At 54.7% G+C, this 13356-nt stretch overlaps 1 protein-coding gene across 6 annotated transcripts in view; it reads right to left on the reverse strand.

The window, feature by feature from the left end:
• Positions 1–1512: 1512 nt before the first annotated feature.
• Positions 1513–13356, reverse strand: part of LOC119971600 (tumor protein p53-inducible protein 11-like) — a 186558-nt gene continuing 174714 nt past the window's right edge. For 3 of the 6 annotated variants that reach the window (XM_038807382.1, XM_038807380.1, XM_038807383.1), the window contains exons 6-7: positions 11446–11547; positions 1789–1922 (exon numbers count right to left, since the gene is read on the reverse strand). In XM_038807382.1, the coding sequence (XP_038663310.1) occupies positions 1789–1922; positions 11446–11547 (236 nt within the window). Of the gene's footprint in view, positions 1926–11445; positions 11548–13356 lie in introns of all 6 variants that reach the window. The other 3 variants (XM_038807385.1, XM_038807381.1, XM_038807384.1) reach the window with 3 other exon arrangements.

Below are 13356 nucleotides of genomic sequence, written 5' to 3' on the forward strand. Positions count from 1 at the left end.
ATCGGGGGCTGTGCCTGTTTTTGGATGCTCCACCCCCTCCAAACTGGCGTATTCAAGTACACTGCATGCCATTGGGACGGCTTCAGGACATTACCTAAAGGCCCTCCCCCTATGTTCCACCACCGATGGGCCGAGTTCCCGACGGACGGGGCATGTGTGGTTTCAGTTTTCGTGAGCCCTGCATGGCGGCTGGGGACTGTGTCCAGCGCCGCCACAGTTGGGCGGGAGCCATGCTGCTGGCCGGTGGGGGCTTCGCCGAGGGCTGGGGGGCTGGCCTGGGGGTGCCAAGGGTTGTCCAGGGGCCATATTGGGCAGGTCTGGTCCCCATGCGGCTGACACCATGTTGCACAGCGTGACCGCTGCAGGTCGTCGCCACATGCATGCGCGGCTACGGACCCAGCAATTCTCCAACCGTTTATATTGGCAAAGCCGCGTGTTTTACGTGGCGCGGCTGCTAGCCCCTTACCAGTCGGAGGATCGGTGCTGGGGCCTCGCCGATTTTTCCCACGTAAATCACCACGGATCCTCCGGACATAGCCTCCAAATCGGAGAATCCAGCCCAAGGAGTCTCCCAGTCTCACGGGATTGTTAGTCTTTGCCATTCTCTCCTCTTGACAATAATGGATCACTGAATAGATTCAAGGCTGAGTTAGACAGGGCTTTGATTCACAAGGAGGTCAAGGCTTATGGGGGACAGGCAGAAAGTAGAGATTAGGTCACACTCCAATCAGCCATCACCTTATCAGATAACAGAACAGGCCCGATGGACCAAATGGCCCACTCCTCCTATTTCTTGAGATTTATGATTCTATAAGTGAAAGTTCCCACTTACCAGAGGCTGAGTTGAAAAGTGTGAGATTGTCACATTTGTGCAGAAAGTAACGTGAGTGCTTTTTCACAGAGATTCACAGAATCCTTACAGTGCAGAAAGAGGCCATTCTGCCCATCAAGTCTGCACTGACCCTCTGAAAGTGCACCCTACCTTGGCCCACCACTCCCAGCCCACCTGTCCTGAAAATGTTTGGACACTAAGGGGCAATTTAGCACTGCCAATCCGCCTAACCTGCACATATTTGGACTGTGGGAGGAAACCGGAGCACCCGGAGTAAACTGACACAGACACGGGGAGATGCAAAATTCACACACTCAGTGACCCAAGCCGGGAATCGAACCCAGGTCCTGGTGCTGTGAGGCAGCAATGCCAACCACTGCACTGCCCAACATGCTTGTAACTACATGAGGCTCATCTTTGTTTTATGGACTATTTAAAGTGAAATGTTCTGTTTCATTTGAAATATCCTTTACCTGTGAATTAATGTTTGAATTATGTTGATTTTAGTTGTTTTTTACAGTAATAGTTTTAAAAAGTGAAATCTTGTTCATTAGCTTCCTGGTGCCTTGGAGATTCCCTTCTTTGTCAGTAGCTGTCAGTCTCGATGGGGATGGTGACGACACCCACACTAATTGCTTTGCTGACTGCAGCTTCGACGGTCAATCATTTCACACCAGAGGGCACGTCACAAATTTATTGGTTATTCTTGAGGTAAGGAATCCAACATTGTCAAACTGCTGCTGCACATACACCGAGGTCAGGGACAGGGATACAAAGAATGTCCTCTCAACACAACAGGTCCGGAAAGACACGAGTCCGACTGAGAGATACAGGACGATAGAAGGTGGATTACAAAAGAAACACATTTCCAGAGGAGAGTCAGTCACCTTCCAGTCTGAGATCTTCAGTGTGCAGTCCGCTCCCAACAAACAGACACTGCCTCTTCCACCAGCCCCTCAAAGCTTCTTCGGCTTCCTGCCAACTTGGTAATAGAAATAGATACTGATGAGGATAAACAGCCCCCTGCTCAGCTGCAGTAGCGTCGCCCCCTGAGGTAATGCTCCCTTTTCAAACAACGGCAAGGTTGTAACTAGAAGAAAATGGAAGATTTCACTGTGAGGCTTAGAACCTAGGAATCGCTGGGCTTTTTAGTAAAGATTCAATTCATTAACCATGTTGCAGTGTGGAAGGTGAGCCTCTGACAATGACAAGTGTGAAACACGAGAGAATAGAATGACACTTTAAAAAATGCTAGTTTGGAGCAGTGGATAGCACTGCTGCCTCACGGCGCCGAGGTCCCAGGTTCGATCCCGGCTCTGGGTCATTGTCCGTGTGGAGTTTGCACATTCTCCCGGTGTTTGCGTGGGTTTCGTCCCACAACCCCCGAAGATGTGCAGGTTAGGTGGATTGGCCACGCTAAATTGCCCCTTAATTGGAAAAAATGAATTGGGTACGCTAAACTTATATAAAAGAAAATGATCGTTTGTGTAATTGTGAGAGAGCAAGTGGGATTTTCTAAGCTGGTCACACAGTCATTAGCCCGAGGGGGTCTCACACTGACAGTGGTGAGGATGTTGTCACTGGGGTTGTGTTGTTTGGGAGGAGGAAAGGCAAGGCTGGGGGCGGCGGAGTATGAAACAATGGTTTTCAATTTGAAAATAGTGTTTCCCGAGCAAAGCACGGGATCGCATCATCTCCAGGGCAAGACAAGGGGAGAAAGTACAAACTCCACACAGACAGTGACCTGTGGGTGGAATTGAACCTGGGTCCCTGGAACTCTGAGGCAGCAGTGCTAATCACCATGCCACCCTCCCAGAGAGAAGGGCTGCCGGGCAGGAAGGTGTCATCTGAGACATCAGAGTTCCAGTACTGTGGGAGACGGTGTCTGCCCAGACAGATGGTCTTGGACATTTGTGCTCGGGTCCAAAATGACCTTCATGAATGCTTCAGAGAGGAATGGGGAAACTATAGCACACCCTGTGGATGCCTGTCTCTTCCATCTAATTATCACCTTTCTGCAACAGCACAGGGCCAACGACCGCCACAATAAACCATAAACCATTCCATAGCTGCCACAAAGGGCCCTCACTGTCTATGTTCTGCATTCAGTCCACTCCTAGCACCACTAACTGGGCTGCAAACTCACCCCTGGGCCAGTTTTGGGCTTTGAATTTGAAAATATTATCCCAGGGCAGGGTGGGGACCTAGAAATTCTCCAGGTTTGAAATTCTGCCCTCCCGAGTTGGAATATTCAGAGCCACGGGATGAGTGGGAGGCTTGGCCTGGGTTTAGGGAGGAATAGAAATGGAGAGGAAGGCACTGTGATGTTAGCATGTCCAGCGTATGACACAAAGGTCGGATCGGGCCTCGAAGACCCGATAAGCTGATCCCAGAACCAATTTTTTAAATACCAGTCACAAAACGTAGATTCGAATGGAAGATTCTGCATGGAGCTCCTCCGATCACAGGCCATGTCCTTCCAATGTTTCCTCCTGAGAGGTTCATGAGGAGCCGAGGGAGCGGAAACTGGGACAAGCCAAGGAGCGAGGACTGGGGTGAGTTGGGGAGCGGGCCGGAAAGGGGGGGGGGGGGAGAGTTGGGGAGCGGGGCCGGGGGGAGTGGGGGAGTAGGGGGTTTGGGAGGGGGGGTGGAGTTGGGGAGGGGGGAGTTGGGGAGGGGGGGAAGTTAGAGAGGGGGGAAAGTTGGGGAGAGGGGGGAGTTGGGGAGCTGGGGAGTTGGGGAAAGTTGGGGAGGGGGGAGTTGGGGAAGGGGGGAGTTGGGGAAGGGGGAGTTGGGGTGGGGGAAAAGTTGGGGAGGAGGGAGTTTGGGGGGGGAAGTTGGTGAGGGGGGAGTTGGAGAGGGAGGAAGTTGGGAGGGGGGTGTTGGGAAGGGGGGAGGGGGGAGGAGTTGGGGGAGGGGGGAAAGTTGGGGAGGGGGGAAAGTTGGGGATGGGGGAAGTTGGGGAGGGGGGAGTTGGGGTGGGAGGAAAGTTGGGGAGGGGGGAAAGTTGGGGAGGGGGGAAAGTTGGGGAGGGGGGAGTTGGGGAGGGGGAAAATTGGGGAAGGGGGAGTTGGGGTGGGAGGAAAGTTGGGGAGGGGGGAAAGTTGAGGAGGGGGGAGTTGGGGAGGGGGGAAGTTGGGGAGGGGGGAGTTGGGGAGGGGGAAGTTGGGGGAGGTGGGGAGGGGGCAAGTTGGGGAACGGGGAGTTGGGGAGGGGGAGAGTTGGAGAGGGGGGGAAAGTTGTGGAAGGGGGTAGTTGGGGAAGGGGGGAGTTGGGGAGGGGGAGAGTTGGGTGGGGGGTAAAGTTGGGGAAGGGGGGAGTTGAGAGGGGGGAGTTGTGAAAGGGGGAAGCTGGGGAGGGGTGGAAGTTGGGAAAGGGGGAGCTGGGGGGAGTTGGGGAGTGGGGTGAATTTGGGGGGGTGTTGTTGAGGGGGTGTTGGGGAGGGGGAGTTGGGGAAGGAGGGGGGATTTGGGGGGAGTTGGGAATGGGGGAGTTGGAGAGCGGGGGGAGTTTTGGGGGGGGGGTTGGTGAGCAGGGCCGGGGGGGTGGGGGGGGGGGAGTTGAGGAGCGGGGGGGATTTGGGTGGGGGAGTTGGGGGCGGTGGGAGTTTCGGGAGCGGTGGGGGAGTGGGGAGCTAGTTGGGGAGGGGGGGGGGGGAGTTGGGGAAGTGGGAGGGGGGAGTTGGGGAGTGGGGGGGGAGTTAGGGAGTGGGGGGGAGTTGGGGAGTGGGGGGGGAGTTGTGGAGTGGGGGGGAAGGCAGTTGGGGAGCGGGGGGGGCAGTTAGGGAGCGGGGGTGTATTCGGGAGCGGGGGTCAGTTAGGGAGTGGGGTGGGAATGAATTGGGGAGTGGGGGTGAGTTAGGGAGTGGGGGGGAGTTAGGGAGAGTTAGGAAGAATTAGTGAGTGGGGGGAGTTGGGGAGTGGGGGGGAGTTAGGGAGTGGGGGGCGTTAGGGAGTGGGGGGAGTTGGGGAGTGGGGGGGAGTTAGGGAGTGGGGGGGAGTTGGGGAGTGGGGGGGAGAGTTGGGGAGCGGTGGGGGAGTTGGGGAGCGGGGGGGGGGAGTTGGGGAGCGGGGTCTGCGGGGGAGTTCAGAGAAGGGCCTTGGGTCAGTGGGGCCTGAGGTAGTGGAGCCTGCAAGGGAGTTCAGCACTGGGCCTGGGGGAGTTCAGGAGCAAGGCCTGTGGGGAGCGGGGCCCAGGAGCAAGGCCCGTGGGGAGCAGGACCCAGGAGTGAGGCCTGTGGGGAGCGGGATCCAGGAGCAAGGCCCGTGGGGAGCAGGACCCAGGAGTGAGGCCTGTGGGGAGCGGGATCCAGGAGCAAGGCCTGTGGGGAGCGGGATCCAGGAGCAAGGCCCGTGGGGAGCAGGACCCAGGAGTGAGGCCTGTGGGGAGCGGGATCCAGGAGCAAGGCCCGTGGGGAGCAGGACCCAGGAGTGAGGCCTGTGGGGAGCGGGATCCAGGAGCAAGGCCTGTGGGGAGCGGGATCCAGGAGCAAGGCCTCTGGGGAGCGGGACCCAGGAGCAAGGCCTGTGGGGAGCAGGATCCAGGAGCAAGGCCTGTGGGGAGTGGGATCCAGGAGCAAGGCCTGTGGGGAGCGGGACACAGGAGAGCCAAGGAGCAGAACCCAGAAAGCTGAGCGCAGGGAACAAGTCAGGGGCTGTTAGCACAGTGAGACAAACAGCTGCCTTGTAATGCAGAACAAGACCAGCAGAGTTGGTTCAATTCCCATATTGGCCTCCCTGAACAGGCGCCGGAACGTGGCGACTAGGGGCTTTTCACAGTAACGTCATTGAAGCCCGACTTGTGCAGCTGAGGTATCAGAGACTGGAGTCCAGGGAGCAGAGGTGTTGGGCAGCACAGGTTCTAGGAGCAGGACCCAGGTGCCAGAGCGAGACCCAGGTATCCAAGAGTGGGGTGTGAAGCATCCAGGGTGGGCTCAGACACAGAAGAGCTGAGCATGTGACTGGAGAGAGTGCGAGGAGGAGAAAGGAGGAGTGTGAGGGGGAGAGAGTGAGTGAGTGTGAGCTCCCAGTGAGTGAGTGTGAGCTCCCAGTGAGTGTGAGCTCCCAGTTAGTGAGTGTGAGCTCCCAGTGAGTGAGGGTGAGCTCCCAGTTAGTGAGTGTGCGATCCCAGTGAGTGAGTGTGAGCTCCCAGTGAGTGTGTGAGCTCTCAGTGAGTTAGTGTGAGCTCCCAGTGAGAGTGTGAGATCCCAGTGAGTGTGAGCTCCCAGTGAGTGAGGGTGACCTCCCAGTGAGTGTGTGAGCTCCCAGTGAGTGAGTGTGTGTGCTCCCAGTGAGTGAGTGTGTGCTCCCAGTGAGTGAGTGTGAGCTCCCAATGAGTGAGTGTGAGCTCCCAGTGAGTGTGTGTGAGCTCCCAGTGAGTGTGTGAGCTCCCAGTGAGTGAGGGTGAGCTCCCAGTTAGTGAGTGTGAGCTCCCAGTGAGTGAGTGTGAGCTCCCAGTGAGTGTGTGAGCTCCCAGTGAGTGAGTGTGAGCTCCCAGTGAGTGAGCGTGTGCTCCCAGTGAGTGGGGGCGTGAGCTCCCAGTGAGTGAGTGCGAGCTCCCAGTGAGTGGGTGTGAGCTCCCAGTGAGTGAGGGTGAGAGCTCCCAGTGAGTGAGGGTGAGAGCTCCCAGTGAGTGTGTTCTCCCAGTGACTGAGGATGTGAGCTCCCAGTGAGTGGGTGTGAGCTCCCAGTGAGTGAGTGTGAGCTCCCAGTGAATGAGTGTGAGCTCCCAGTGAGTGAGGGTGTGAGCTCCAGTGAGTGCGTGTGAGCTCCCAGTGAGTGAGTGTGAGCTCCCAGTGAGTGAGTGTGTGAGCTCCAGTGAGTGGGTGTGAGCTCCCAGTGAGTGAGTGTGAGCTCCCAGTGAGTGAGGGTGTGAGCTCCCAGTGAGTGAGGGTGTGAGCTCCAATGAGTGAGTGTGAGATCCCAGTGAGTGAGTGTGAGCTCCCAGTGAGGAGGGTGTGAGCTCCCAGTGAGTGAGTGCGAGCTCCAGTGAGTGGGTGTGAGCTCCCAGTGAGTGAGGGTGTGATCTCCCAGTGAGTGAGGGTGTGAGCTCCCAGTGAGTCTGTGCTCCCAGTGACTGAGGGTGTGAGCTCCCAGTGAGTGGGTGTGATCTCCCAGTGAGTGAGTGTGAGCTCCCAGTGAATGAGTGTGAGCTCCCAGTGAGTGAGGGTGTGAACTCCCAGTGAGTGAGTGTGAGCTCCCAGTGAGTGAGTGTGAGCTCCCAGTGAGTGAGTGTGTGAGCTCCCAGTGAGTGGGTGTGAGCTCCCAGTGAGTGAGTGTGAGCTCCCAGTGAGTGAGGGTGTGAGCTCCCAGTGAGTGAGGGTGTGAGCTCCCAATGAGTGAGTGTGAGCTCCCAGTGAGTGAGTGTGAGCTCCCAGTGAGTGAGGGTGTGAGCTCCCAGTGAGTGAGGGTGTGAGCTCCCAGTGAGTGAGTGTGAGCTCCCAGTGAGTGAGGGTGTGAGCTCCCAGTGAGTGAGGGTGTGAGCTCCCAGTGAGTGAGTGTGAGCTCCCAGTGAGTGAGTGTGAGCTCCCAGTGAGTGAGGGTGTGAGCTCCCAGTGAGCGAGGGTGTGCTCCCAGTGAGTGAGTGTGAGCTCCAGTGAGTGAGAGTGTGAGCTGGAGTGAGTGTGAGCTCCCATTGACTGAGGGTGTGAACTCCCAGTAAGTGGGTGTGAGCTCCCAGTGAGTGAGTGTGAGCTCCCAGTGTGTGTGTGTGTGCTCCCAGTGAGTGAGATTGTGAGCTCCCAGTGAGTGAGTGTGAGCTCCCAGTGAGTGAGTGTGAGCTCCAGTGAGTGAGTGTGAGCTCCCTGTGAGTGAGGTAGTGAGCTCCCAGTGAGTGGGTGTGAGCTCCCAGTGAGTGGGTGTGAGCTCCCAGTGAGTGAGAGTGTGAGCCGGAGTGAGTGAGAGTGTGAGCTCCCAGTGAGTGAGAGTGTGAGCTGGAGTGAGTGAGTGTGAGCTCCCAGTGGGTGAGTGTGTGCTCCCGGTGAGTGAGTGTGAGCTCCAGTGAGTGAGAGTGTGAGCTGGAGTGAGTGAGAGTGTGAGCTCCCTGTGAGTGAGAGTGTGAGCTCCAAGTGAGCGAGGGTGATTGCTCCCATTGAGTAACTAAGCTCCAGTGAGCGAGGGTGTGTGCTCCCAGTGAGTGAGTGTGAGCTCCAGTGAGTGAGAGTGTGAGCTGGAGTGAGTGTGAGCTCCCAGTGACTGAGGGTGTGAACTCCCAGTAAGTGGGTGTGAGCTCCCAGTGAGTGAGTGTGAGCTCCCAGTGTGTGAGTGTGTGTGCTCCCAGTGAGTGAGAGTGTGAGCTCCCAGTGAGTGAGTGTGAGCTCCCAGTGAGCGAGTGTGAGCTCCCAGTGTGTGAGTGTGTGTGCTCCCAGTGAGTGAGTGTGTGTGCTCCCAGTGAGTGAGTGTGAGCTCCCAGTGAGTGAGGGTGTGAGCTCCCAGTGAGTGAGTGTGAGCTCCCAGTGAGTGAGTGTGAGCTCCAGTGAGCGAGCGTGAGCTCCCTGTGAGTGAGGTAGTGAGCTCCCAGTGAGTGGGTGTGAGCTCCCAGTGAGTGGGTGTGAGCTCCCAGTGAGTGAGAGTGTGAGCTGGAGTGAGTGAGAGTGTGAGCTTCCAGTGAGTGGGTGTGAGCTCCCAGTGAGTAGGTGTGAGCTCCAGTGAGTGGGTGTGAGCTCCCAGTGAGTGAGTGTGAGCTCCCAGTGACTGAGGGTGCCAGATCCCAGTGAGTGAGTGTGAGCTCCCAGTGACTGAGGGTGTCAGATCCCAGTGACTGAGAGTGTCAGATCCCAGTGAGTGGGTGTGAGCTCCCAGTGACTGAGGGTGTCAGATCCCAGTGAGTGGGTGTGAGCTCCCAGTGACTGAGGGTGTCAGATCCCAGTGAGTGGGTGTGAGCTCCCAGTGAGTGAGGGTGTGAGCTCCCAGTGACTGAGAGTGTCAGATCCAGTGAGTGGGTGTGACCTCCCAGTGACTGAGGGTGTCAGATCCCAGTGAGTGGGTGTGAGCTCCCAGTGAGTGAGTGTGTGCTCCCAGTGAGTGAGGGTGTCAGATCCCAGTGAGTGAGGGTGTGAGCTCCCAGTGACTGAGGGTGTCAGATCCCAGTGAGTGAGTATGAGCTGCAGTGAGTGAGTGTGAGCTCCCAGTGAGTGAGTGTGCTCCCAGTGAGTGAGAGTTTGCTCGGCATTCTCACCCTGTCACACTTTAATACTCTGTTTTGTTTATTGCCCACTTTCCTCTGCCCAACACATAGCTACGTTTCATTCATTGTTTTTTGTCTGAAATTCATATTTAATGCATAATCTTTCTGAAAGCTGCTCAAAATAATAATAGCTTGTTGTCACAAGTAGACTTCAATGAAGTTACTGTGAAAAGCTCCGAGTCACCACCTGTTCGGGGAGGCTGGTACGGGAATTGAACCCGCGCTGCTGGCCTTGTTCTGCATTACAAGCCAGCTGTTTAGCCCACTGTGCTAAACCAGCATCACCCTCTCACATGAGATCAGTTTTGAAATGTGGCCCCTCTGCACACACATGGACAGTTTGGACAATACTATTTGGAATGGGAAAGAGAGAGTTTTTCCTGCCCATGGGCCTTAGGGCCAGGGAGGTGATGTCTAACTGAGCTATGCTGGTATATTTTAACATTCTCCTGAAGAGGAGAAGGTTCGAATCTTTGAGGTCAAATCCAGGAGTATTATATTCAATAAAAATCACAATAAATTCTATTTAAATTTATAAAAGTACCTGATAAAATTGAACCACCTAAGGCTAGTCATATAATGAATTCCATTTTTATCACACATGGACACCAGGCAAGACAGCCGCTGTTCCGGTTTCTGTTGGCAGTTGGCTGCCTGCTCAGATGATAATGAATACTGGACAGCACTGCCACCCTGTGGCCATCCCTCACTACTGCGACATCAGAATTTGTACCTCACTGAGGATGGATGCAGAGCACCTTGGCTCACCCTCTGTCAGAACTAATGGTTCCCTCCATCACTACATCTTGTTAAATTCTTCAGAGCCCATGTCTCCAGTATATAACTCCGAATCTCCTTCCAGGAATCAATCGCATTGCCTCACACTCTGATCTTCGATCCCATGTTTGCTCCCACCCTATCCCACAAGATTCTCCTGTTTTAATCCTCTTGATAACTCATTTCCCACAAACGACTTTCTCCTTCCTCACCTCCCCTCACCACTGATTTCCCTCTACTGTCCTCATGGTCTTAATCCGTTTTCAATATTAGTCCCTGGGCATGGATGATCCCCTGTTGCCGCAGGAGAGAGCAGTGAAGGTGTGTACTGACTGCAGTGTGGCCTTGTTTTCACATTGACCTGTTCACTGAGTTGATATTTAGCCCAGTGCCCTGTAGACAACTGTTACTCTCCAAACCTGCCCAGCCTCTCCCCTCAACCCCAATACCTGGTCAAAGCTTTATTCTCAGTGATCAATATGTGTGGTGAATGCTGCTCAGGACTGTGTGAGAACCATCAATGCCATCCTCCACTCAGCTGCAGGAACAGGTAGGGTGACTAAGTGGCTGGCAGGAGGCCAGCATGCCCATGGCAGAATCAATTCTTGCCCTGGTTATGAAACCCTGACAAGAGAGTGAAGCTCACTCCTGCACTGCGATTCTTGAACACATCGGCTTACTCCAGCAAATTCCAAAAGATCACAATGGCCCAACTTCCTCTCACCAACAAGATCTCCAATAACTGTACCTCCAGACGGGGCAGCAGGACCCAGGGGAGGTACCGGTGGGTCAGCAGGACCCAGGGGAGGTACCGGTGGGCCAGCAGGACCCAGGGGAGGTACCGGTGGGCCAGCAGGATCTTGGGGAGGTTCAGGTGGGTCAGCAGGACCCTGGGAATGGGAGGGGCAGCAGAACCTTGGATAGGAACGGGAGGGGCAGCAGGACCCTGGGGAGGAACATGAGGGGCAGCAGGGCCCTTGGGAGGAACATGAGGGGCAGCAGGATCCTGGGAATGGGAGGGGCAGCAGGACTTTGGATACGAATGGGAGGGGCAGCAGGACCTTGAATAGGAACGGGAGGGGCAGCAGGACCCGAGGGAGGTACCGGTGGGGCAGCAGGATCCTGGGCATAAACAGGAGGAGCAGCAGGACCCTGGGGAGGAACGAGAGGGCAGCAGGACCCTGTGGAGGAACATGAGGGGCAGCAGGACCTTGGAGAGGAACATGAGGGGCAGCAGGACCTTGGGGAGGAACATGAGGGGCAGCAGGACCCTGGGGAGGAACGAGAGGGCAGCAGGACCCTGGGGAGGAACGAGAGGGCAGCAGGACCTTGGGGAGGAATATGAGTGGCAGCAGGACCCTGGGGAGGAACGAGAGGGCAGCAGGACCTTGGGGAGGAACATGAGGGGACAGCAGGACCTTGGGGAGGAACATGAGGGGCAGCAGGACCTTGGGGAGGAACATGAGGGGCAGCAGGACCCTGGGGAGGAACATGAGGGGCAGCAGGACCCTGGGGAGGAACATGAGGGGCAGCAGGACCCTGGGGAGGAACATGAGGGGCAGCAGGACCCTGGGGAGGAACATGAGGGGCAGCAGGACCCTGGGGAGTTATCAATGAAGGTGGCCACAGGCTCCAATTAATTGCTAACCCACCTAAAAATTGCACTGTGAAATAGCAGGCTTCTGTGAGGAGTGTCCATTGAATGATACTCTTTTCCACTGTGTATAAAGCGTGCCACATTATCAGCGAAATACCTGGAGCAGAAAGGAGAACAGAGTCAAACATCAGAGTATTTCCCTGAGACATTGTCTCCTGGCAGAGCAGTCAGTTACTTTGCACAATCTGTTCACTCCCTGTACTCACTGCCCAGGGCTGGGGCAGGGTGGAGTGGGGGGGGGGGGGGGGGGGGGTTTGATCCAAGATCACACACAGGAAAGATGAAACCTATTGATGGAAAGAGAAATGTTGATGCAGAGGTTTAGGACGAGGTCACTAATGGTGGACTGTGGGGAGCAGTGACTCACAGAAGGTTCAGCAGCAACTGAGTTGAGGAGGGAGCAGACATGGGAGATGTGACAGAGACAGAGTTAGGGGGGATTGCTGATAATAATATGTAGGTTCAGAAAGTCAGTGTGGCTGTGCCAACATCACTGTCTTTAATCTGTGGGCCTGGGGGAAGGGGAGTGGGTCAGAAACAATGGCTGTGGACACTGAGAGTACCTTTAAAAATGGGTGTTTACTACTGCAGTGATGTCAGAGAGTGGGTGGAGCTGGGCTGTCTGTCAGCTTTTTACTTTCGTTTTTGAGCAGGCTGCAGGGTGTGTTTTAGTTTAGTTTTCAGTGTTGGAGCTGAAGCCAGACAGAGCAGATGTATTGTTGATCTCTCTGCCATGAAATGACTATCTCTTGATCATTTGGTGAATTCAGAATTATAAATGTTATCAGTAGTGAATGCAAACCTAATGTGCTTCTGTTAAAAGGAGTTTCTTTTTGTCTTCTGGATGTTGTTTGGGAAGTTATTAAGGATTAATTAGTGTTGTATTCTTTGGGGGTTGTATTTGAATTAATGGTTGCTAAGATGTTCACTGTATGTTTTAAAAAGGTTAACTTGAGTTCATAGAATAAACTTTGTTTTGCTTTAAAAAATACTTTTCCATTTCTGCTGTACCACACCTGTAGAGTGGGCTGTGCTCCCCATATCACAATCTATTAAAATTGTGGGTCAGGTGAACTCCATGATACACTTTGGGGTTCTCTAAACCCTGGCCCATAACAGCAGACACGGGAGATGTGACAGAGACAGAGTTAGGGAGGATTGCTGATAATAGTATGTAGGTTCAGAAAGTCAGTGTGGCTGTGCCAACATCACTGTCTTTAACCTGTGGGCCTGGGGGAAGGGGACTGGGCCAGAAACAATGGCTCTGGACATTGGGAATAATGTTTAACTGGAGGACGGCAGCACTCATCCAGGACTGCACTTTGAACACAGAGCTGGAGGAGTAAAGAAAGCTGGCACAGACGTGGAACTGTCTGTGTACATCATAATGTATATAGTCCATTTCTGTATACCAGGCAAGGTGGATTGATCCTCGTAGATTGTGCAATGGGTTTAAGGTGAGTGGCTCCCTGTACAGAGAGTATGTAATGGTTTATTTTAAAATAACTTTAAAGCACCCATTTTTTTTCCAATTAAGGGGCAATTTAGCGTGGCCAATTCACCGACACTGCACATCTTTGGGTTGTAGGGGTGAGACCCACGCAAACACGGCAAGACTGTGAAAGCTCAACACGGAGTGACCCAGAGCCAGAATCAAACCCGGGTCCTCAGCGCTGTGAGGCAGCAGTGCTAACCATTGCACCACCGTGTTGCCCGTGTGATGGGCTTAAGGTGGACTGATCCCGATAGAAAGTGTGTGCAACGTGTTTAGAGTGGACTGCTCCCTGTAGAATGTGTGTGTAATGGGTTTAAGGTGGAGTGATTCTTGTAAAGAGAGTATGTAATGGGTTTAAGGTAGACTGCTGCCTGTAGAAAGTGTGTGTAATGGGTTTGAGCGGGACTGCTC

The sequence above is a fragment of the Scyliorhinus canicula genome, chromosome 9 (assembly GCF_902713615.1).
Source record: "Scyliorhinus canicula chromosome 9, sScyCan1.1, whole genome shotgun sequence".
In the NCBI taxonomy this organism is placed as follows: Eukaryota; Metazoa; Chordata; class Chondrichthyes; order Carcharhiniformes; family Scyliorhinidae; genus Scyliorhinus; species Scyliorhinus canicula.